The 25,125-nt window shown below is 39.7% G+C and overlaps 1 protein-coding gene across 9 annotated transcripts; it reads left to right on the top strand.

Moving 5' to 3' along the window:
• The first annotated feature begins 2,557 nt into the window (after nucleotides 1–2,557).
• On the top strand, nucleotides 2,558–23,291 carry ddx3xa (DEAD-box helicase 3 X-linked a). 9 transcript variants are annotated; one of them, XM_066706858.1, is made up of 20 exons: nucleotides 2,558–2,884; nucleotides 4,504–4,561; nucleotides 4,958–5,005; nucleotides 10,084–10,143; nucleotides 13,974–14,090; nucleotides 14,761–14,887; nucleotides 15,057–15,176; nucleotides 15,264–15,363; nucleotides 15,458–15,593; nucleotides 16,067–16,164; nucleotides 16,734–16,832; nucleotides 16,933–17,093; nucleotides 17,210–17,354; nucleotides 17,450–17,594; nucleotides 18,065–18,115; nucleotides 19,245–19,426; nucleotides 19,504–19,621; nucleotides 19,839–19,992; nucleotides 20,156–20,283; nucleotides 20,576–23,291. In XM_066706858.1, exons 1-20 carry the CDS (start codon nucleotides 2,840–2,842, stop codon nucleotides 20,647–20,649), a joined length of 2,166 nt encoding a protein of 721 aa, XP_066562955.1. In that variant the 5' UTR covers nucleotides 2,558–2,839; the 3' UTR covers nucleotides 20,650–23,291. The 9 variants fall into 9 exon arrangements, with proteins under 9 accessions (XP_066562955.1, XP_066562954.1, XP_066562951.1 ...); XM_066706857.1 differs by having other exon boundaries at nucleotides 13,974–14,099; XM_066706854.1 differs by having other exon boundaries at nucleotides 13,974–14,180.
• The last annotated feature ends 1,834 nt before the right edge of the window (nucleotides 23,292–25,125 follow it).

Raw genomic sequence — 25,125 nt, 5'->3', positions numbered from 1 at the left:
AGACCAATAACTGGAAGAACATTTTAGTATTCCTAGAAATTGAGAAAATGTATTCCTCAGACAAAGATTGATATACACTCACCTAAAGGATTATTAGGAACACCTGTTCAATTTCTCATGCAATTATCTAACCAACCAATCACATGGCAGTTGCTTCAATGCATTTAGGGGTGTGGTCCTGGTCAAGACAATCTCCTGAACTCCAAACTGAATGTCTGAATGGCAAAGAAAGGTGATTTAAGCAATTTTGAGCGTGGCATGGTTGTTGGTGCCAGACGGGCCGGTCTGAGTATTTCACAATCTGCTCAGTTACTGGGATTTTCACGCACAACCATTTCTAGGGTTTACAAAGAATGGTGTGAAAAGGGAAAAACATCCAGTATGCGGCAGTCCTGTGGGCGAAAATGCCTTGTTGATGCTAGAGGTCAGAGGAGAATGGGCCGACTGATTCAAGCTGATAGAAGAGCAACTTTGACTGAAATAACCACTCGTTACAACTGAGGTATGCAGCAAAGCATTTGTGAAGCCACAACACGTACAACCTTGAGGCGGATGGGCTACAACAGCAGAAGACCCCACCGGGTACCACTCATCTCCACTACAAATAGGAAAAAGAGGCTACAATTTGCACAAGCTCACCAAAATTGGACAGTTGAAGACTGGAAAAATGTTGCCTGGTCTGATGAGTCTCGATTTCTGTTGAGACATTCAGATGGTAGAGTCAGAATTTGGCGTAAACAGAATGAGAACATGGATCCATCATGCCTTGTTACCACTGTGCAGGCTGGTGGTGGTGGTGTAATGGTGTGGGGGATGTTTTCTTGGCACACTTTAGGCCCCTTAGTGCCAATTGGGCATCGTTTAAATGCCACGGCCTACCTGAGCATTGTTTCTGACCATGTCCATCCCTTTATGACCACCATGTACCCATCCTCTGATGGCTACTTCCAGCAGGATAATGCACCATGTCACAAAGGTCGAATCATTTCAAATTGGTTTCTTGAACATGACAATGAGTTCACTGTACTAAACTGGCCCCCACAGTCACCAGATCTCAACCCAATAGAGCATCTTTGGGATGTGGTGGAACGGGAGCTTCGTGCCCTGGATGTGCATCCCACAAATCTCCATCAACTGCAAGATGCTATCCTATCAATATTGGCCAACATTTCTAAAGCATGCTTTCAGCATCTTGTTGAATCAATGCCACGTAGAAGGCAGTTCTGAAGGCGAAAGGGGGTCAAACACAGTATTAGTATGGTGTTCCTAATAATCCTTTAGGTGAGTGTATATCCATGCTAGGAAATTTTCTCTTTCAAAATATCAATGCCTTTAAGACATTGATCATTTACCCTTGAAGTTACATGGAGATTTGGGAGAAGATGTTTAAATGTAAAAATAAAAAATGAAAAGATACATCAAGTAAAATAGCGGTGAAAGGAGAAATCCAATGTAGTATGATAGGTCTGTAACCAACCACAGACATCTTACCTAAGACCTACAGAGTCTAGAAACAGTAGGAGCCTAAATCAAACAAGACATCAATGGGCAAGGCCAAGGTATAGTCACTGCTCTCAGGAAAATACACACTAAATAAACACAGAATGCCAAAATGCACATACAGACAGGCCTGATATATTGTCAGACAACACTTGTTCAAAAACCCAATTGTATCTGTATCTGCATACAAATGAACAACCTGCTGTTGAGAATACTAGTGGGTGTGTCATGATGTGGTCTGGCTTGATCTCTTCAGGGACTGGCAACCTTTGTGCAATTAGGATGCAATTAGGATGCAATTGACCTAAGACTAAGACTAACTAAGACCAAGAAACGTCACCTAGTAGCCGTAATATGATCTAATTGGGTGTGGCTTCACATTACCTAGTCCAACTACTGAAGATACCAAAATCACCGACCATCACAATGAACTGTCCTGCATGCCATTGAAATGCTATCAGAGCATCTAAGGAAAGCAGGAAAAGCCTTTTATTTGAAGGAACTGAAAGCTGATTGCGCTGAAGTAGTGGGACATATGTTGCAGGGACAGAAATTGGCAGCTCACCCACAACCACTAAAGTGTTTGCATGCTGTGATACAAGGCAAAGGAGAACAATAAGAATTAAGCTTGAGTTTATGAATACTCCTGTCATGCATTATACCATGACATTGTAGTTTTGAAATAACAATGATAATGCCGATGATAATGATGATGGTAATATATTGGAAGTATTGTGTGTGTTACATCTTAACAAAAAATACATGACACTTTCCCTTAATATTTTGTAATATAAATCTAACTATTGAAATACATCTCAGTACATATATTGCACTGTTTTATATATATATATAACCCCCACTTTTAGTAAAGTAATATATCCTTTCATCTTTGCCTACTGCTTGCCACAACTTCACTTTTTTTTGTTTCGGCCGGAATGGTGTCTGGTAAACATCGCGATATCACAGGCTCCAGTCGCCCCACCCCCTACAGTTCTCTCGGCGAGAGTCGGAGGGGGTTGGGCCCATCAATAAAATCTCGCGGTATCTGCGCCTGCTCCATTCCACAGGCCAGTGGAAGGTGTCGGTTAAAAAGGCTCGAGCCGAGTACAGAGACGGACGTACGTATAATTAAAGGAAAACTAAATATTTATCTTTATTTGTATATACATATACACACTTCTATTAATAATTCGAAATACATGAGTCTGGGACCGTGAAGAGAATCGACATAGGAACGAGGAAAACCGAAACGACGAAAGAAAACCATCATTGAGAAGTATATCGAAAAAAGAAAAGGCTTTCTCTCTCAACGAAAATCAATCCTCCTTATTCTTTAGTTATGAGTCATGTGGCCGTCGAAAATGCACCCAGCCTAGACCAGCAGGTGAGTTAAAAACCTTTATTTTTGACATTCACGAGTCTAGGAGGAAACGTAGAACTGGGGTAATGTAGGGATTATTCGGCATGGCTCCGTGCGTTTGGGTCTGGCTGGTTAAAATGGTGGCGGAGGTAGTGGTGATGGCGGAGCTTCGTATTTCAATGCGGAGTTCAGCCGACCTCACAATGGCGGCTTTGTTATATTCTTACCGGCATCTCGGCCTTTTCCTGTCTTTTTTGGTGAAATTCACTGTAGTTTTTACGCTAAAGTGACAAACGTTGACTGTATCTTCCAATTCTCGTCGTTGTGTTAATTTAGAATTAATCTGTCGTGTTATTTAGAATACATATTATTTAGGCCCGTTTTCGTTTTTTTTTTTTTTTTAAGCGACAACGCAATAGATTTTTTTATCCATTTTTTTTAAAGTTGATTTATTACTGACTAAATACTATCTTACGATATCAATCGTAACTGTATGTTAGTATTGTGACCGTTTCCGTTGTTCGTGCGTATTTTTTTCCATTATGTAAGACCTGTAATTACCATTTTCGGAACTGGAAGAGAAAAGACCGATCGTGTTTTAGCGGCGCATTTGCGGTCCATTAAATGTGCCAGTGTGTTATTTCGAGGTCGGGGCTGGCGAGGTGTCTGTGTTGCGTTGTTGGGCCTAGTAGCCGACATCGTCTGAGACGCACGCTGTATGTGTCTTGTAGGATACGGGTTTGTTTTTCACAAGACTACTTTTATCTAGACATCTGGTTATAGTTTCTAGCGAGACCATGCTTAAACATGACTAGCGTTTCAGACCGGGGTATTTACACGTCCTTCGTCTGCTGTAAGAAATGCCCCGGGACGGATTTGAACCGGGTATAAAAATGGCTTCGTATCCGTAACATCGCCACACGGTGAAAAATAAAACTGCCTCCTCAGCAGATTGAAACCCGACTCTGGCAACCGGGGCCTGTACACGGGACCTGGCCGATCAGCTGGGCCGGCTTTCTTTGAGGCTGTGCTGTACTCCAGCGGGAGATTTCGCCTCGGTCAGGGTTATGTGATCGTGTGAACCGTGGCTGGGCTGCGCTGTGCGGGCTTCGCCGGCCAGGCCGGTGCCTTGGATCAGGAAACACGTGACCGGCCCGGGGAGGCGCACGTCTCCGCCGGCAGCGCAGACCCGGGACCCTAATCTGCGCTAATGATCTTCCGCTAACAGCTGGAGGGAGACGGCTGAACCAGAGCGTCACATTTAGACTTATTCCCCCATGAGTGAACGGTGTACTGTACCAGGTGCCTTTTATTATATGAGCAGAGTTCAGTAGGGGTTTCCCACATCTGGGCATCCCGACCCCTGTTGTCTTCTGTTTTTTAGTCAAAATTTTACAAGCAATTTTTAGGTCTTAAAATTTGCACCTTCGTTTTTGTTTACTTCTAAATCTATATAATAGCTAACGTCCAGCTGTTTAATCGTTACAAAATGTGGCCTTTTTAAAACTGTATATTGCTTGCATCAGCATAATTTGTTTCCTTGGGGGGCGGGGGTTCTACACAATGTAGTTAACATGTTGGCGTCCTCCCACCCCCCTGTGCTAGGTGTTTAGTGTCTGTGTTGACTTAATTTTGTCTTTCAGCTTGCTGGCCTAGACTTGAACTCCGCAGCTGACGGACAGGGCGGAGGCGGCGCTGGCAGTGAGTATTTATTATCTTGGTTCAAATTAGCAAATGGCGATTTCAAATAGTCAGTGACTTAGTTTCTTTAATTACTGTACCGTTACATTACTACAAGTCATAGTACCCACATTTGGATTTTTTTTTTTTTTTTTTTTTGGTTTAGTCTAAAATCTAAACTTGATTTCCATCAAGCATTTTAGCAGGTACCTTTTTATAATTTTAACCTCAAACTTAAAATGGGTTTTAAAGAATTAACAGCATGGTCACAGGCCTCCAATTTAAAGCTCAATTTCATCCATTCATACAGGATAGACTGCTTCATGTGATCATGATCAGTGCTTCATTTTTATTTGTTTTCCCCCTTTTTGATTTGCAGTGTAATTTCCCCTTACTTTTGATTTTCTTTGCTTTTAGGACGTTACATTCCACCTCATTTACGGAACAAAGAGGCATCCAAGAATGGTAAGTGCTAAAGAATGGGTCTCTAGTTTGGCAGTTAAGTTGCTAATATATAGGAGGTCTGGCAGAAAAAACCCCATTGAACAAGTTTGAGCAGATCTAGGCCTATACCTCAACAGGGCTTTAGAAGGGTAATTTAACAGCAGAAATATCTGAAGAAAATATTGAAAGTCATGGATTCCTAAATTATACCACTTTGCTTTAACCAAAAGCTTTCAGCTGTGCCTAATGGGTATAAGATTGGATTAATTTAGCATAATGCCATTAATTTCTTAAGGCTAGAGATTTAATTCTGTTTTTGAGCTCTTGCCAAATTGCTGCTTATCTTTGGGTCAAATATAACTGGTCTAATTCAGGAAAGTTATTCAATCTTGCAGTGAGTTGTGTTAATTGGTACTATGCACACAGTGTAGTACCATGAAAATGACAGAAAGCAATATTACAGTTGCCTGGCTTACAGTTGTCCACAGTTGCTATTTAGCACTATTTGAATGGCACAATTTCATAAGGACTTATCCTAAGCATCACCAAAAATACCATTGTAAAATAGTGTTAGCAGTACATGTTTAATTGACTGAGGGAGACTAATCTTCTGGTCTAATTTTAAATGATACAATCCAAAATTCATCAATGAAAGCAGGTTATGGGCTTTAATGTATTTAGTCTACAGCTGGAAAAAAATTGAGACCACTTAAAAATTATCAGTTTCTCTGGTTTTACTATATATAGGTATGTGGTTGGCTAAAATGAACATTTGTTTTATTCTATAAACTACTGACATTTCTCCAAAATTCCAAATAAAAAGTATGAATGGAATGGCTGCCATACATGTAGAGATGCTGATTTAAGAAATTTGCGGTAGTCTCAATTTTTCCCAGAGCTATATTTTGAGGTTTTAATAAAATGTAAGGTTTTATAACAGCCCTAGGTAAAATAAATGGAACATGTAATGTATAATAAATTATGGAGTTCTTAAGAGAACTAACAAATGTCATACTGAAGTGTAAGCAGCCTCTTTTGCCAGTCGTTAAGCACTAGTGTTTTTCTTTAAAATAAGCGTATATAGTGAAAAAGCTATACTACCATGTGTATACATGCTAGTACAACATGAGCATACAAAAAAAAATTTTAAAAATGGAGCAAGATAATTGATCAGTGGAGGGCTTATCACATTATGGTTTCCTTTAGTGGTATAATCTACAAAACTAAATAAAACTGACCACTGCACATTTAACGCAGTCTTTTGTATTAAGCATTTTCCATACATTGGCCAAAATTGAGCCTTGTTCGATGAATCTTGGCATGTCCCAGGTGTCTTTTAACAATGCTCTTTTAGACTGATTATTCCACTGTTGCATTTCTAGCATGTCTCATGGGTTGAAGCCATGGGTATCTGAAATTTTAAGTAAGGCTTTGCTTGGTACATGTGAAATGGAACCATCAAGTCTGGGTTCAAGGCATGGCTGGCCATATGAGTTAAACTATAACCAGAAGGATGAATTATAGTAGATGGTCAGTTCTACATGGTGTGTATTAGTCTTCAGTTGCGATAGTGTTATAATTGACCTGGCTCCATCAAGGATGAGATTCATTGCCACCCAAAACACAAATTGCTTTTATCCACCAAAAAACATGCAATAAAACTCCCATGGTGTCTATAGCCTTGGGATTGATTGGGAAACCAGTGGATAAAGGTTATCCTGTGGTCTGGTGATTTTGTCATGTGTAGGGCTGCAGCTATTAATTATGATTTATTCTAATATATGTAAAATGATCGATTTATTCAAATCACTAAGTTATTGATGCATTCTTATGGGGTCCTGGTGCCAATGTGGCATCCTATTCTCGAGTTCACCGAACTCTGTAACTACATTGCTCTGTTACCGGGGGGAGGGGGGAATCGCAGCAGGGGCTTGCCCTGAGGAGGAACATTTTTTTTAATTACATTTAACAACTTCAACAAAATGATTTAATGCCTGAAATTGCTTTTAAAATGTAAATGAATGAAATGCAAAAATATTAACCATTGTTTTTCATTATTCCTGTTGCCGTGTACTACATATTCGTGTACTCCTCGCTTTACTGAACAAGGTTCTTGCGTTTGAACAATGAAAACCATGCAAATGCGTTTTATACTTTATAAACTTCTGTAATTAAAATTAAACCATACACTGAGACTAATACGTAATACACTGGAACTCGTATGAAAATAGAGTAAAATGCAAATTAAAATGCACTGAAATGCTATAATTAAACTGAACTGTAATTGCCTCAAACTATCAGCTTGGAAGGATGGCTAGTAAAACGCTACAGGGCTTTGTGCAGCATTGTGATGGATCTGGTTGCCATACATGCTGCTTCATTGCCTTCTATTCAGCACTGTTTTCTGAATGTCTCGTCACAGCACTGTATAGCTTTTGCTAAAAATGACAAACTACAACTAATAAAACTAGCTATAATATAAAACTATTTATATACTTGAAAAAGTTGAATGGATTGCCGCAATAGACAGAAGACTATGTACATGCGCACAGGTACATGGAGGCTCTAAACAACATGAGATTGTATCAAAACATGGCATGATCACTGTCCCTGGCTTTGGGAATGACCTGAAACTATGTGGAACGGAGGGTTTTCATTTGATGTCTGCATACATCATGGTATTGAAGTGGTTAAATGCTCAGTCCTGTTTTCCTCCATAGCGCCCAGTCTACATTTCAAAAGTCTAACAAACATTCTACATAAATGTTGAAATGCCTGAAACATGCACAGAATCCACGTGTCTTGCAGCGCACGGATGCGCAATATCCCACATGTAATTTTTAAGTTAAGCTGTAGCCTTTACATGTAAACCTGAGTTTCCTAGCTTAAATTTGTTTAATGCTGCCACTGCTGGTGGCACAAGCATTAGTGAGAGTGAATTGATTTTTACTGGGAAATTCTGGTGTGCTTGTATTCAAAAGTCACTTAAGTTATTCTTTACATGTGGTAAATTGCATCTATGTGTGCCACGATTGAAGACTGAATTGAAGATTGTAGGTGTAGGATTACGTGCATGTATAGGCATGTCAAATTCAATGTAGAATTTTGGATAGATGTTTTGCATAGATTAGCATGAGAAGCTTACATCGGAGGCAAGCACAGCAAATACAACTTTCATCGGTGCAGTTTCATAATTCACACCACAGTTGCCCTGTTACTAGCAATGCTGTAAAAACTTACCGGGAGTTTAGTTTTCTCAAGCTTGTTGGATGTGCTGTTTTGGAAAGCTAATTCTGATTCTCACTGTCCACAAAGCACCATAGTTATATTTTCTCTTATAAATACTCCAACGGTTTCAATGCTTTTGCCCGAGTTTTTTCATGTGGTGGATGGCTGAGATGTGCAGGTTCAGATGTTTTTCCAGTGAGGTGCATACAGGTGGATGACAAAGTGATGCATTACTTACACCTACTGCTGTATGTAATGAAAGTTCTCGCACAGAGCTAGGGATATGAGCCAAGGATATTAGGTGAAAGGGATATTAATGAGAATAAATGGCTAAGATAAGGGCAACATAGCTAAATGACTGGCTGAAACAGAAGTCAAAGTATTTTACTAGTCTAATAAGTAAACTAATCGTTGCAGCCCTGGTCATGTGCTTTTGTCCGTGTGATGTCTCATCCTTAGGGGAGGTATGTGTTTCAGGAGTGGCTTTGCAGGCAGCCTGTGCTGCAGTAAACCCAAGTGAAGGTCAGCTACTGTAGATTGGATGGTGATGCTGGGAGGCATAGTTAGCACCCTGAAAACATTGCATGTGATAGTTCGCAATGTTATTTCAGCTCAACGGTGGTGGACATTTCATGGAGGACCAGCTTTCTGCTCATTATGATGGGTATTGATGCAGTTTGGTTCAAGAAGTTGTCTTGCTGCTTGCTACCAGAATCACCAGCTCTTAATTTAGTTGGGTATCTGAGTGTTGGGATATGGTATGTGCAGGTGTAGCAGTCTACCATCAAGTAGATAGAGACTGGATTGCTAGAGTAAAGAGGTTTTAAAAAAAAAAAAAACACCTTTCCATCACTTTAGGGCCAGTGAGATTTCCCCCTAAAAAATGGATGGCCCTGCAAAAATAATGGATGTTTCAATCTTGGGTTGTTAACTGTCCACCTCATTGAAGCTCTATATAAAAGCAAAATCTAATCGGGGACAGTTAAGATTATTCTATTTCAAATGCAGTGGGACTAAGTTTATAGCCTTTCCCCTGACAAGCATCTCTGCTCCTTGACATGATTGGTTAAATCAAATCTTGGACTCACTTCTTTCATGACAAATTGTTCTTGGCACTTGAGACTGATATTTACAGTTTTTATATACTTTGGATCAATTAAACTTATTTGTATGGCTTTAATTAAAATACTACATTTGATTTATTGACACCACAGACCTATTAAAATATTAATCAAGAGTTATAACGGTTTGGCAGCATGACTGCATATCAACTTCTAAAGCCCACCAATAAATCAGTCTTAAAATGTATGTAAACCTGTAGCTGAGTATTAAAACCCTTAAAGTCCAACCTTTATGGTAGTAATGTTAAACCTAAAACAACACCTTCAAACTCTGAATCTTCTACACTGTTGCCGAATTACATGTGAAAGTAGTCTTTGATGCCATCAGCATATGCCAACCACCAAGATGCTGATGCACTATAGGGACAGAGTACAAATTCAATTTCCCCCTGTGCACCAGCTTTTTTTGGGGTCACTTTGTGGAATACATTTCTTGGCTTGTATGAAATAACATGCAGTATACACATACAATTTAAATTGTAAAGGGTTTATACTTGTATCTCCAATATGCTTTTTTCTTTTTTAAACCATATAAATACCATCCAGGTGTATTTTGATGCAGAGGAATAATGCACACTTTTTGCAAGAGAAACATGTCAAATGTATTGGGACTGTTCCTCCTTGGTCTTGTAAATTCAAGAATGATCACCCCCCCCCCCCCCCCTTATTTATTTATTTCCCTTATCTTGAGGTATTTGCCTTTTCTTTTTTCCCCTTGGTTTTACCACCTTGTATTTCATTTTCTTGCAGCAGGAAATGCTTATACTTCTGGTAGACACAGCGGTTATTCAGTACCACCAGTAAGGAGCTGTAAGTGTTCTGACAGCTTATGCACAGGGAAGCTCTGCATCATGTTTCATGCATGAAGTTTCTACTTTTATAAATAGCCTAGTTTTGCAGCCAGCTCATCAATTGTGTGTACACTAATAATCGGTTAAGGTAAATGTATTCATATTATTTGGGGATGGAGTTTGACACTTAAACATCTGCAATTTGAATCTAGGATGTCTGTTGGCTGAGTGTGAAAATTGCCAGTTTGGATGTTTGCTACTACTGCAAGTGAAGGGTCATTGATCTGCTGTAGAATCGGAAGCTTGCTTTTCACCCTCCTAGCTCTTTTCCCATGGCTGTTTCCAGAACCTCCATGACCGTGGAGATGCTTTGAAGAGCTTACTATGTTCCATCTTAATGAGGAGATGGAGGTTTGCCGTCAAGTTCTTGACTGTCTTTTTTTTTTTTTTTTTTTTTTTTTTTTCTTTTCTCTTCCCCTGCAGTCTTGCTTTTTGTGAATCCTGGGCTCAAATCGGTTTCCTAATGCACTCTGCACGGCAGTGTGGATTTTAATATATGGGTTGGGTGCGTTCCTCCTTCAGTAGTATAGACACTTCGCTATAGTACATGCTTTTGCATTATCTGCTTTATTTTTAAAGTTAAAATTTCCTAAGTTTCTCCTAAACAGTACCCTCAAATCTTGCACCAGGAATGTAACCACAACCTTAAATCTAAGCATGCAAGTGGATGGGATGACTAGGACTGGTAATTATTGGAAGACGTACTTCTACATTGTTGATGTAGTTTTGATGAAGGGCGTTGTACCTTTTGCTCAGGTTACCCAAGATATCCTCCCCAGGAGTGTTCCTTTTTTCAAGTCTACGGTGGTGGCTGGCCAGACAGAAGTGGTATACCTGGATGTGACTGCATGTTACCTGACCGTATTGCAGCAATTTTAATCTTTTCCTGAGATCATGGATGACTCATTTGCAAGTCCCTGCACATGAATATAGTGTCAAATATTGAATGCACCATTGATTGTGTGGTCAATGATCAATCCATGAATTTTGGTTAATTGGTTGTCAAAGCTGCACCTTCCAGACAGCACGTTTCTAATGCACTGAATAGGGAAGCTAGATTTCGCATGCTGTGCCATGTAATTGAACTAAAGATGAAATAATTTTAGCCTGGACAGATGTCTGAGTTTGACTCGCAAAAAATCTGCTGTGTAAAAACTCCTGCTAGGTGTTAAGTGTCCCTGCTCTTGCTTACTCTGATCGCTGCTTGTACTTTGAATCCAACTCTCTAGCACAATTAGCAATTAAAAGCCAAAGTGAACTTGTGATTTTTGGCTTTTTATATTGGTTGCAGCCTTAGTCTCCTTAATTGTACAGCGTTTAAATCAAACTGCACTCACTGCTCTCTACAGTCAGATCAAAAGGAAAGGGAGCAGGATTTTGATCCCTCATTTTGAACTATTCTCTGCTTTTGATGGGAAGTTTTAGAATTGCCTCTTTCCGTGTCCACTGAACTGTGACATTAGGGCTGGGATCAATACAAAAAAAAATGTGGTGCACGTCTAAAGTCTGAGTTAGGAAGTATTTTAACTTGAGCTGTAAAGGATTTTATTTCTACCTTCCAAGGTACTCATTGTAAGCAGCTTTGAATTGGTGGTGTTTCTAATTTGAGTTGTAAAATTATGGTTGTAATGGTGGTTTAATTGGTTAAATGTAAATTAACTCCTTTAGCTTATTGTTGCACATCTGATCAGAGTTTAAAAGTAAAACTATAAAACTGCCTGATCTGGGTAGTTGATTTACATTACTATTAATCCCATTGCCTTCACACTAATTGGCTGTTTGTGAAGAGTTTAAGGCAGCAGATCTTAGAAAACATGCAGTATTCATTATCGGATGGTTTTCTTAATTTGTTTCTGCAGCTGCCTAACTTCCCTTCATTGAAGTATCCCACATCGGTGTTAGAACAGATTTGGTATAATGTAAACTAATGAAGTTAGCCTGCGAGTGGTGTTTCTGGCCTTGTAGCAACTTGAGCTTGGTTTATTCCAAACAAGTTGCATTGCAGTCTGAATTTTTTGCAATGTGGATGTACAGGGTGACACCTCCCATTTACAGTGTGGTTTTTGCAGGGGGACATAACTAATTGTACTAATCTCCATGTCTTCATAGAGGCTGTGAAATATAGGCATGCCCCATGAAGCCTTAATGCTCTAGTTCTGTTGTACCCCACACACGTCACTCTCTTGGAGCTCTTGTAAGAACTTTGTGAATGTTAATGGTCAGTTGTGTAGTGATGTACACAATGCTATTTAGTCGGCTTTATGGGCTCATTCAGAAGCAGTTCTAATTTGGCTCCTGATGGTGTTTGCGCGCAATTATAACATATAATGCATATTTATTCTCGTGCTCTGTTGATTTGAGTGCCTCTTAATGCATGGCTTTGTAAACGTACAGTAATTTAACACTTGGGAAGAATGCAGAATGGTGTGGCTCTTTGGGATCAAGTGTTGAATTTCAAACGGTTTTAAACCTTGCACTTCAAAACCTTAATTGGTGAAATCAGACTTGAGCAAGCTTTAAAAAAAAAAAAAAAAAAAAAAAAATGGTAGAGAATTACTTAAAGCTTCATGCTGCTAAATATTTTACATAAAGCAGTTCTGTGGAATAACACTCGAGCCTTTTTTTTTTTTTTTTTTTTTTTAAATTGACTGACTGGCTAGACCCTGGTGCAGACTTGGGTTAGTTACCTTATTTGTTACTTCCAGCCTCTCCTGCCCTTACTGATAGCAGTGTCACCACAGATGGGAATGATGACACAACCAGTGTGCTCAGCTGGGCTGATCGTTGTGGTAATGTTACTGAAGATAGTAGCATGGTTTTTCATTGTCTAGCTAATGTCTTCAATTTGGAGGGCTAGTTGCAGGATGTAATTTGATTGCCTAATACCCTTGATTTAAAATCTTCCCACATTGGTTAACCTCACAACAAGTACCTGCAACCCTGGTCTGGGAGATGCTCAGTGCTTTACATACTTGCTGAGCACTGATTGATTTCATCGGGGGCAGTTACTTGCTTGACTAGTAAGTTTCTCTGAGTTTTTGCAGGTAATGCAATATGCACTATGGCTCTGGTGCCTAGGTGGTTCATCCCAGCTGTAAACCAGTGCAATAAAGAATGAGGGGAAATACACTTTTGGAAATGTATAGTGAATAAAAGCTGACAATTGCTCATGTTGGCATCCTGAATAGAGGAAAGTTGAAGGATGCATTTTAATCGTGTATTTTTTTTTCTCTGAATGGATTTTACAGCGAGATGGAAACCTGATACTCATGCCTTGGTTGTATGATCTCACTAGGGAATAATGGCTTAGCCGGGCTTTGTCAAGATCTCTCCTTAAGCTTTTATCTTGTGTGAAACTTGTGAATATGTTCTATGTTATGTGGCTGTAATACAATTTGCAGATGTTTATAGAAATATTGGCTCTTCCCCACAAGTCAGTGTTTTACATTATGGTATTACTCATGCATGTATTAATCTGATTGCCACTGATTTTAGATGGCTTTTTTTTCTTTGAGGTTTCTTGGGTCTTTGCTTGCAATAACTTGCTGACTTTGAGGGTAACTTCAGTTAATGATTCACTCATGTCCATTACCAATTGATTTCTCTGTAACCTGGCAGAAAAGGTCTTAATTGGCAAAAACTAGCATTTGACACTCAGGCTTTCATGCGTTTGGCTGATTGAGGCATCTATCCACAACCTATAGGATTTTTCAATCTTTTGCAAAGTGGTAGTTGCAGCTGTTGCATACTTGCAGGCCACTCGCTAATCTATTTTTCTTCTGCATAAAGATTCTCCTGGTTGGGACAATGGACGCAGCAATGGTTTTGTCAACGGATATCACGATGGCAGGGATAATCGCATGAATGGAGACCGTGGCAACTATGGAGGAAGAGGAGCCACCCGAGGTGACCGAGGTGACCGAGGCGGGCGTGGCGGGTTCCGTGGAAACAGAAGTGGTGGCTCTTTTAACCAGTCGCAGCCAATGCAGAACTCAGGTGGGAAGCCAATTTTATGGCTTCTGCTAGTAGCCTGGAAAAGGGTTAAACCTGTCACTTTTGTCTGACGCATTGTTGGACACTACTTGACATTTCTGCTATAACAAGCCATTCCACATTCGCGTTTTAGAAACCTTAAGATCATGCATTTCATGCATTCAAATTGTTCTGGGGCCTGAAGGATTTTAAAGCTACCCTTGGGTTATCCCTTTCTAATTGTTTGGATTACATTTGTTTGAGGCAATGCATAGGTTTTAATCAAATTCCCCAACTCATTTTGTATTTATCTCTAAAGTTAACCAGTCCACTTCTAATTTTTTTTAAACCAATATGGCACTGCACTCCGTTACAATGTTTCAAACCCTCACAGAGCACATCTTTACCACCTGTTGCCTTATTTCCCCTTCCAATCATGATAAAATGTTAAATCCAGATACTATGATCAAAATGTACAAATGAGAAACCACATTTCTAAAACTCGTCCCAAAAATGTTCATCTGTTTTGCAGTCCTAATTCCGAATGCATGTCTACTAGATTGTAGTTAAAGTCCTAATGTATTATATTGAAATGTTTCTCAAGGCTTTGGTTACGATAAGGACAGTAGTGGATGGAATGCTTCCAAAGACCCCTACACTAGCTTTGGAGGGCGTACTGATAGAGGCAAATCATCCTTCTTCAATGACCGTGGATCTGGGTCAAGAGGAAGGTGAGAAATGTATCTGTGTTTAAGACTTGGTGCTTGATTCTATAAACTGTATTTTCCATGTAAACTTGACTGACTGGTCTTGGTTCCTTGATATCACATTTAAAAAAAAAAAATCCTTCAATAGAGCTATAGGGAATGTATAACCTAATGAAAACTGCTATCGCATTAGATTTGATCGAGGTGGATTTGGATCCAGGGAAGGTGGTGGAAACAGCCGATGGGTAGAGGATGCGGCCCGTGATGAAGAGGACTGGTCTAAGCCAACATCCCCAAATGAACGACTTGAGCAGTGAGTGGTGATGTATTTTCCATAATTGCTGCCTTCTAATAAGTAACATTCTAGATGTAAGCTTGTGCTTATGGTTCTGTTTTTCAGTGAACTCTTCTCTGGAAGCAACACAGGGATAAACTTTGAGAAATACGATGACATTCCTGTTGATGCCACTGGTAATGAATGCCCTCCACATATTGAAAGTGTAAGTTCTACTGCCAATTTTGAAATCTCTTGGAAATGTGGAGCACAGTTTTGAAATGGTATTAAAGGCAATCTTTCCCCCCACCCCTCCCCAGTTCTGTGACCTTGAAATGGGAGAAATCATCATGGGCAATATCAACCTTAGCCGTTACACTCGCCCTACTCCAGTCCAGAAATATGCTATTCCAATCATCAAGTCAAAGAGAGACCTAATGGCTTGTGCTCAGACAGGTACGTTTTTATAAAGTTAATTGATTTTGGCATATTAACATCCCTACTTTTTTAGGTAAACCTTTGAGGTGCCTTTATGGAAGTGCCTCCCTGCAGCAATTAATATGAAGTAAATTGGCTCCTTAGTACTAGACTGTACTAAACTGTGTACTAGTTATGTAAATTGCTCTGAAAATAAAACTGAGCTGATTACCAAAGTAATCTGACATGCTGTCTTGTTACAAATGTCACTCATTGCAGTGACTAAATTGTTAATCCTAGACCTGGAAAGATTTGCATACATTTTCAAAAAGTGATTTAACAATTAGTACATGCATTGTTGCCATGATACTCACAGACCTGCCCCCTTTACATTTGGGCTAATACTGAATTTTTTCCTTAACATTTTATGTGGCTTGGTTATTTGTCTGAGGTTTGCAAAGTGTGCTCTGCTTGCTCAGTATGTAATACGCACTTCTAACAATGTTTTTCAGGCTCTGGGAAAACCGCAGCGTTCCTGCTACCAGTGCTGAGTCAGATTTACACAGAAGGCCCAGGAGAAGCACTCCAAGCTGCCAAGTCCAGCGGCCAGGTAGTAATTTGCATTAGTCTGCTGTACCAGTATCCCAATTTTAGTGGCTGTACCACATGCATTGCGAGTTAGTGATTTAAGCAGTATTAGTATAGTTGGTTGTTCATATTCCAATTGATGGTTTGTAATTTAAAGCCATAGTATTAACCATTTGGGGTACAACTTGAAATTACAACTGAACATTTTCTTAATGCATGATCTTTGGTTCCCAGTTCTGATTTCTTGCTGTTGAATTAGATGCTGAGATTTAGAATTTTCATAACTGTAAATGCAAGTCTTCTAGATGACTTGGTTAGTATAAACCATAGTATTAAATAAAGAGGTCATTCATGTTCAAGACTAACCTCCTACTAAAAATATCCTGGAACATTGTCCCATTACTGACATTTGAGAAATGCCTTTTGCTGCATTTGTTCTGATTTTTAGTTCTGTCCACTCAGTCTGTATAGATTCAGAATTGCATGTTAATTGCCCTCATGTATCCAGTAGATCTTAGTTTTCAGTTTTCAATCATTAATTGCTTGTCTATCAAAACTGTTCATAATGGGTTTAATGGTTTTCCTCTTCAGGAAAATGGAAAATATGGACGCCGCAAACAGTATCCAATTGCTTTGATTTTGGCTCCCACTAGAGAGTTGGCATTACAAATCTATGATGAAGCCAGAAAGGTAAGTTTGTTGTTCTCCCCCTGCCCCCCCCCCCCACACACACACACACACAAGTTTTTGAATGTATGGAGATTTGTTTGCTTACAAGCCATTTTGTTAGTTTGCATACCGCTCCAAAGTGCGACCTTGTGTGGTGTATGGTGGGGCGGACATTGGGCAGCAGATTCGGGAACTGGAGCGAGGATGTCATCTGCTGGTTGCAACACCTGGACGTCTTGTGGACATGATGGAGAGAGGAAAGATTGGCCTGGATTACTGCAAGTGAGTGAACTTGGTACATGCTTCCAAATTAAACTGCTTACTAATGTAACATTTATGGAGTGTTTGGGGAAATTGCACAATTCCCATCAAACTAATTTTTGAACTTGTCCTTTTAGCTACTTGGTGTTGGATGAGGCTGACAGAATGCTTGACATGGGGTTTGAGCCTCAGATTCGCCGTATTGTGGAGCAGGACACCATGCCTCCAAAAGGACTGCGTCATACCATGATGTTCAGTGCTACCTTCCCTAAGGAAATCCAGGTAACTTTTTTTTTTTTTTTTTTTTATTCTAATACCTGTGGTTTTTAAGCAATTCTTTCAAGAAAAACAAACTAAAATTTTAATTGTCTTTTCAGATCCTTGCCCGTGACTTCCTGGAGGAGTACATCTTCTTGGCTGTTGGTCGTGTTGGCTCCACATCTGAAAACATCACCCAAAAGGTGGTTTGGGTAGAGGAAAGCGACAAACGGTCCTTCCTGCTTGATCTCCTTAATGCTACAGGTAAATACACTTTGTATATCTGAAAATAATGGAAACCCAACAATACTATAACTTGTGGACCTTGCAGTGTTATGTAATCTTTTAGATGTGCTTAAATATAAGGTAGATTTGAGCGTTGCCACTAACTAGGATATATCCATATACTGACTGTGGTTCAATGTTTGTTACGGAAATAAGTTTTTGTTTTTCCTATAGTTTACAAATGCCTCCCTCCCCAGTGTCCTAAAAGTGGAATTTGCAAGAATAGTCTTTGTCCAGCAAAGAGCGTGACCGCATACAAACACAGGCACAGATTTATCCTCTGGAGTTACTACTTTAATGGCTTCTGTCCCCTTCTTCCCCCTCCCTCTTAAAGTTTAATAGGCACAGTGTTAAGACATCCTGCTAGTTCTAGGTCTATTAAATGCATGTAATTGACTGTTTAGTTCTGAATGCTTAAAGTTTATCGCGAGATTTGGTTTTATTCAAAGTAATTCCGAGTGAGGTTCAGGAAAACGCAAGTGAAAGCTCCGAAAAACCTGGTGAGTAGGAAATCTGTTGTAATTATGAAGTGGTAGTAGAATGCCTGTCTCATTTCATTTTTTTGTTTTTGGAGCTTATTCCATTATTTTAGTAAAGTGTTTGACATACTGCACTCTTCATTGCTTTTGATTAGTTGGACAGTAACGTGTTGCAGTTTGAGTCCTCTATTCAAGAATGCGGCTCCAAAATTGCTACAGATTTTAGAATTCCTGCCCTGTGTCCACCTCCACATACACCATGTAGAAACTTATCCAAACACTGCCTTTATTCATTGTTAATAGATCTGTGTTTTCTACTGTAATTAAATGTAAGGTTATCAAAACATGCATGAATAAATTGACTCAGCGTTACTGTCTTAGTCATTTTAGTTTCAACTTGCCTGTGAAGTGACTTCTTCAGATATCAACTACAGTGTAAACTTACAGTGGCTTTTTGCCACTTTGCTAAATTACAAATTCAGTATTGTCAATCGCCGATCCACCATATCGGGGTGTTCTTGTATTTTCCATTTTTTGGTGTATAGTTAAATCCTCACTGTACTATTTTGCTGTTGAAAGTAAGTGGGACTTTTTCACATGCACTTTCTTCCTATGGGACAAGTCACTTCATGTGGATATGAACTGCCTGTCTTCCTCAATCCTCACCCACCACCAACCTCTTTATACCCAAGTTTTTGCTGTGATAGCCATTAAAGAAAATTAAATTTACCCTGTGACAAACATTGAACCCCACTAACAATAGTAAAGTAGATGTTCCTTGGTTCTTGGGGAGGACAAGTTTAAACTTGAGTCTTATTGACTTTTGTCTGAAGATGTGCCAAGTTTTTATAGTTTGGTATGGACCATTTTGCACAATGTACAAATTTTACTTAATGGTTGTCAGTTAATGCAAAACGGCCTTTTGTTTACTTATTGTACATCTAGCTCCCAGTTTTTTTTTTATAATTCTCAGGTCTCAATACGCACTTGTGCAATTCCTATAAAATCTAAGCTTATTGAGGTTGGTGAAATGTTGCTTCTGAACCCCTCCACCCCACCTCCTGCTTCTCCCACCTGGGCATGTGAGGCTGTTCTGTTCAATGTGTGAAGGAGAAACCACACACTCATCACTGAGCCCCTCTGTTTGTAGGCAAAGATTCTTTGACCCTGGTGTTTGTGGAAACCAAGAAGGGTGCGGATGCCCTGGAGGACTTCCTGTACCGTGAAGGGTATGCCTGCACCAGCATCCATGGAGACCGCTCACAGAGAGACCGAGAGGAGGCGCTTCATCAGTTCCGCTCAGGCCGCTGCCCCATCTTGGTTGCCACAGCTGTAAGTGAATTTAGTTGGTCTCCCTCTCTACTTCCCTCTCCTCCTCTAGATCAGAAAGCTAACTTTCAGTCTTGCAGGTGGCTGCTCGTGGATTGGACATCTCCAATGTGAAACATGTCATCAACTTTGACCTGCCAAGCGATATTGAGGAGTATGTCCACCGTATTGGTCGTACTGGCCGTGTCGGAAACCTTGGTGAGTCCCCTACAGTTTTATAGGCCCCTTGGTGTGGGGGGGGGGGGGGGGGGTGAGGTCAGTCCAATTCTGAAAGATGAATCTCAGGACTGGAACACTCTCAGTGGTGTGCACTACTTGGTGAACTACTGAACCCTAAATTCCATGTCAGATGACTAAGCAAAATGCATAATTTTATTTCCAACCATTATTTTTATTTTTTCCTGTTCCATTCAAGGTCTGGCTACATCATTCTTCAATGAGAAAAACAGCAACATAACCAAGGACCTCCTTGACATTTTGGTTGAAGCCAAACAGGAGGTTCCATCTTGGCTGGAGAACCTAGCCTATGAACAGCAGCACAAGACGACCACCCGTGGCCGTTCCAAGAGGTAAAACCACATGGCCAATCCCCTCTGTCCTTTTGTTAAGTACACGTTTGGTGACCTGCCAATTCCCATGCAATGTCCAACTATTATGGCTTGTGGTGAAAGCTTTTCAAAACTGAAGGAAAATCTGATCTGTAATGGTGGTTTCTCTTCCCTTTCCCAATAGGTTCTCCGGAGGGTTTGGTGCCAGGGATTACCGTCAGACCAACAGTGGCAGCAGCAGCAGCTTTGGCAGCCGTGGCGGTCGCAGCGCTGGTGGCCATGGAGGAAACCGAGGATTTGGTGGTGGTGGTGGTAAGTGTTGGTTTTCTCTACTTCTCTTTTGGCTGGGAGGAGAGTGTTCTTGCCCATTTCATTGTCTTAAGTTTTGACTTGGACTTTGCAAATGTGAGTTAGACCTCCATTCAAAGAAATTTTAAATTTGCAACCAGATGTATCGGCTGCCTTCCTATTATATCACCTGTAGCCTTGAATCTATAATTGAATCCTTGTGATGTTCAGATCCATTGCTCGCACATTGTTTACTTCCCTCTCCACAGACTTTAATTGTTCTCTCTCTCTCTCTCTCTCTCTCTCTCTCTCTCAGGTGGCTTTGGAAACTTCTACAGCAGTGATGGTTATGGAGGAAATTACTCCCAAGTTGACTGGTGGGGAAACTAAAGACCCAAACGCAGTGGATGTCACCATGCCAAACTAGCTGAATGGAAACCACATGTAACTTAGCCAGACTATACCTTGTGTAGCTTCAAGAACTCGCAGTACATTACCAGCTGTGATTCTCTGAAAACATTCTTAAAGGGAGCTTAAAGCAAATTGAAGATGGCCTGCAAGAGACCCAGAGCATCACACCTTAGATGGAGACAAACATGGCTGCTGACATAATGCCTAGAATCTTGGACTCTAGTTTTCAACTGCACTTCATTTATTTCTTTGTAAACTGAGGATCATTTGTTTGTTAATGTACTGTGCCTTTAACTTTAGACAGGAATTTTTATTTTTTAATGTCATACTGGCTGAATGTAGCCAAGATCTCAATTGTTTTTGTAAGGCATAAAAAGCTTGTACTAAATCAAACCTTGGCAAATACTGGGATATGACTTGAGTGAGTCATGGTTCCATTTGAACTTCAAATTGTCACAGGGACATCAGGTTATCTGGTAGCCTGTATTTGTATACAGGCTTGAGCACAAACTGCTTGTTAAACCATCACAGAAGCGTTTGAGTAAAGGTGATTCCTTGTGTGGCAAACAATGTATTTGAAGAGTTCTGATTTTTTGCTCACTCTATCCTGGATAGGTACCTATTAGGGATATGGTAGTCTTCGAAAAGCCATTCCAGGTGTGATCTTAAGATTCATATAAAGTAAACTTGGTGTTTAATGCACTGGTTTTTAGACAAAACACATGCTGGAACTTCTCCACTTATTGCAATTGACTTGACAGTGTTAAGGCAGCTAGTTAAGTACCACAAGCTAGCCATTAAGCGGGGCGGTGTTTTGTTTTGGTTTTTTTTTTTTTTTTTTTTCTTGAAACATTTTTAAGGGGCAATTGAGAAACTTGATAGTTTTTTAATTAAATGTTTCTAAACTTTACATATGGTTGATCTTAAAATGACAAATGCCTGCCATATTGAAACTGAAGTTGAATGGCTATATAAGGACCACAACACCGAAGCAGCCCTGCAGGAAAGACAAGGCTGACTCGGTCTTATACGCATGCTAGTGTTGGTGTTTTTTGGTCAAGGGGATAAAACAAACGAATTCTGCAGCAGGCTTTATTTTATTACAAAAGTATATACATTCTCTTTTCAAGCTGCGTTAAATTCCGAAAGACATCCTCGGCTTACTATAGACATTGCTCCTTTAACAACGAAAGCTGTGTTAGGGATTGCAGAGGTCAGAAATGTACTAAGAACTGCACAAGGTGTTGCCAGTGGCATTCAGTGCAGTTTGGTGCACCACCGTTTGAGTTGCATAGGTTTCCATTGCATAAAACTGGCTGTGTATTCCACTATATCTGGCCAAAGACTGGGTTTCTTTTCCCTCCTGATGGTACATTAATGCTGTAAACTCCTTTGGAGTTAATCTGCCTTGATGTGTATTTAAAATCATTGGCCAGGGAGCCAGCATTAGCTTTTCTTTTAAGAAGGCTTGGGGGGAGTTGAGGAAATGGCATTTAACTTAAGTGCAATAGATTTATTCTCAAGTGTGTTGTGCCTTGAAAAAAATTATAATGATTGAAGCGGATGCACTGACAGTATTGAGGTAACTTAAGATGAATGGTGCTATTTAAGTTAGGTTTAGGCCCTTGTATGTCGTGCCCATCAAGTTTTACAAATTATTTTATTGCACATCTAGAGTTTTATATAAATGTCTTGTGTGCGTGTCCTTAAGCTTCCAAATATTGTGTGGAGATTGTGAAACGCAGCTTGTTTACAAAGGGGAAGGGGCTTGATACTTAAACAGGATTTATTTGGGACCAGGGGGATTAGCAGTTGGGAATTTAGCTATTTGCACACAGATTTCTAGATTCTACTTTTTTGCTGCTAGTTTTGTGTAATTTATTAAGCATTTTTTGAGAAATATTTATTTTTATAAGCCTAAAAGTGATTCTTTGAAAGTTTCAAGAAACTTGACCAAAAGACAGTACAAAAACACTGGCACTTGAATGTTGAATGTCACCCGTATGCGTGAAATTTATATATTTCGGGGTAGTGTGAGCTTTTTAATGTTAAAGTCATATTGGACTCGGTCAAAATCCACACCTGTTACTGGCCTCATGGCCAAACGTTTCTATAGAAGTACAAATTGGCAATCAAAATTTGAAAAACATGCCAAGGTTTGGATAAAAGTTATCAAAATAATAGAAACACATTTCCTAAATGTATCAGTTCAAAGTGTCCAGGTTCTCCAATCGTGTGTTTGCGTTTTTTTTTTGTTTTTTTTTTTTTTGTTTTCAGTGAACGTCTGGCACATGGCAATCTTAAAACATGTGGTTATTCTCTATTGTTGCATTTGCATATTTGGAGTCTCGGGTGTTTTTCTTGAACATTTAGCAAGTCTCAGATGCAGCAATAAGTCTTACCAAGGGTAGCAGCAGGACAGAGCTCATGGGAGTGGGGGGTAGGGGATGCTCGGTGGAAAAAGCTTTCTAACTTGCTAAATGTTTGAAGTTGAGCACCTGAGTTCCATAGATTTAGTATTTGCTTTATGTACTAGTTTAGAAGCTATGCACTGCATGAGAAGACTCAGCTGTGCGTTTATTGTATGATTTTATCGAAAATAAAAAGTTTGAAATGCACAATTCTTCATACTTATTTACAAATCATGCATGCTTTCTTATCCATCTTTTGTTATACGAAGGTTGTATCACCCATTTCTCTAGCCTGGCCACAGTAAAGTATACATCCAATGTGTAAAGGCACTCTTTAAATACTTTTTTTTATAATGGTGCCTATAGGAGTTTTTAATCAATTGAAGGTTCAACTGAAAATGTAGGTTTGCCAGGAAATATCACTTGAACAGTTTACAATGCACCTAGTTTTAGACTACACTTAATGACAATGTATGTAACAATTCAGTTGCTGCTTCTAAAGTTCATTGGCTTTGTCTACACCCTTTTCCATGGCAACTACTGTACTGGTTTGCTGTGGACTCAATCCTCACCAATTGAGACCCCAGCCCCTCCCATCATCAAGGAAAACATTAATCATTTAGGGTCTGTTAGTATACCTTCCCCAGTTTGTAATAAGGTGATCCAGGAAGGCTTTCACTTATGCCATTTGCTTTTTCATGTAAGAAGCAACTCCTGTAATTGAGTATATGTAATTAAACCTCCAAATTGATTGTGGGTGGTTTAAGGAAAGTTGTGGTTAACCACCATTTAAAGGATTCAGGAGTTTTATTTTTCAAAAATCTAGGTCAATCTGCAAAGTGGACATCTTTTTAAATTTTACCAATACATGGATCTAATTTTCATTACTGAAAACCTTTTTTTTTTTTTTTTTTCTTCCCCCCCCTTTTGGCTTTTGAATTAAGTTGCCCCCATCCTCTGCTCCAATTTTACAATTCTGATTTTGGTTCATAATTGTCCAGTATCTGTTTAAATACACAAGCTTGGCTTCCTCTTTGGTCTCCTTTGTGACTGGTGACCTGCCTGTTTTTCTGGCAGACTTTCAAATGGTACTGGATAAAAATAAAGGAGATTGTGGAAGTGGGGGGGCTAATCCGTCTGATGTAGGCCATATCCTTGTGGGACTGGCAGGTTAGCTGTGATCTGGGACAACTGCTTTTACTCTCTAATCCGTCATCTGATCTAGAGGATTTTTCAGCCATTAAGTGATGGCTTTTCTGAGAGGGGAGGTAGTGAAACCTTGTGCTGCCTAATCTGGTGGCGCAGTGGCAGAGAATTTAAACCAGTCCAACGCACACTGGAGGACAGGCAGGGTGGATGTTCTGGTCGGGTAGGTAAGTCAATGCACCTTTTTGTTGCAATATTCTGCTGGAGTCAACATTTGATTTAGTTAACTTGCGAAAGGTGAGGGATAAAAACTGCTAGGCTAGTGCCAATAAAACACGGGCTTGCAGACACTTCACTGTGATCGAAAAATATTCAAATGATGGGTGTATAGCCTGTTTTTAGCCCCTATTTTCTCCAGACATGAGCTTACTTGGTAGATTTAATTCTGCCAATTCCCTTACTTTTTAGTCTGTGAGTTATAAAAATGTCCCCTGAAGCTCTAGAATGCGAGGCATCTACTTTAAACTTTAAAAAATAGATGGAAAAGAATATAGCAAATGCTTTTGCAGTCAGTGTTCAGCTGTATTTCAAAAATGTCCAGACTGTTGGCCTTCACTCCTCCCATTGCTGCGCAGCATGGTTTAGGATTTTAACCATATTCTGAACTGGAGAGAATTTAAGTGATCCAAAATATAACTTGCACTGTAAAGCTGTGTAATAATTACAAATGTCACAACTGCTGGTTATTCTAGAGATTTGAATCTGAACCCTGGTTAAGCTTTTATTAAGGGAACAGTTTATATTTGTATGATGTAAAGACTTAAATTTTCCTTTAAATTTCAGAATGCAAGTGGAAATATCACCTACATTTAATCCTGACATGCCACAAGTGAGAAGA

This window comes from Amia ocellicauda, chromosome 6 (assembly GCF_036373705.1).
Source record: "Amia ocellicauda isolate fAmiCal2 chromosome 6, fAmiCal2.hap1, whole genome shotgun sequence".
NCBI lineage: Eukaryota > Metazoa > Chordata > Actinopteri > Amiiformes > Amiidae > Amia > Amia ocellicauda.
The sequence above is the reverse complement of the archived record's forward strand: the minus strand, read 5'-3'. Positions and strand labels throughout refer to the sequence as shown.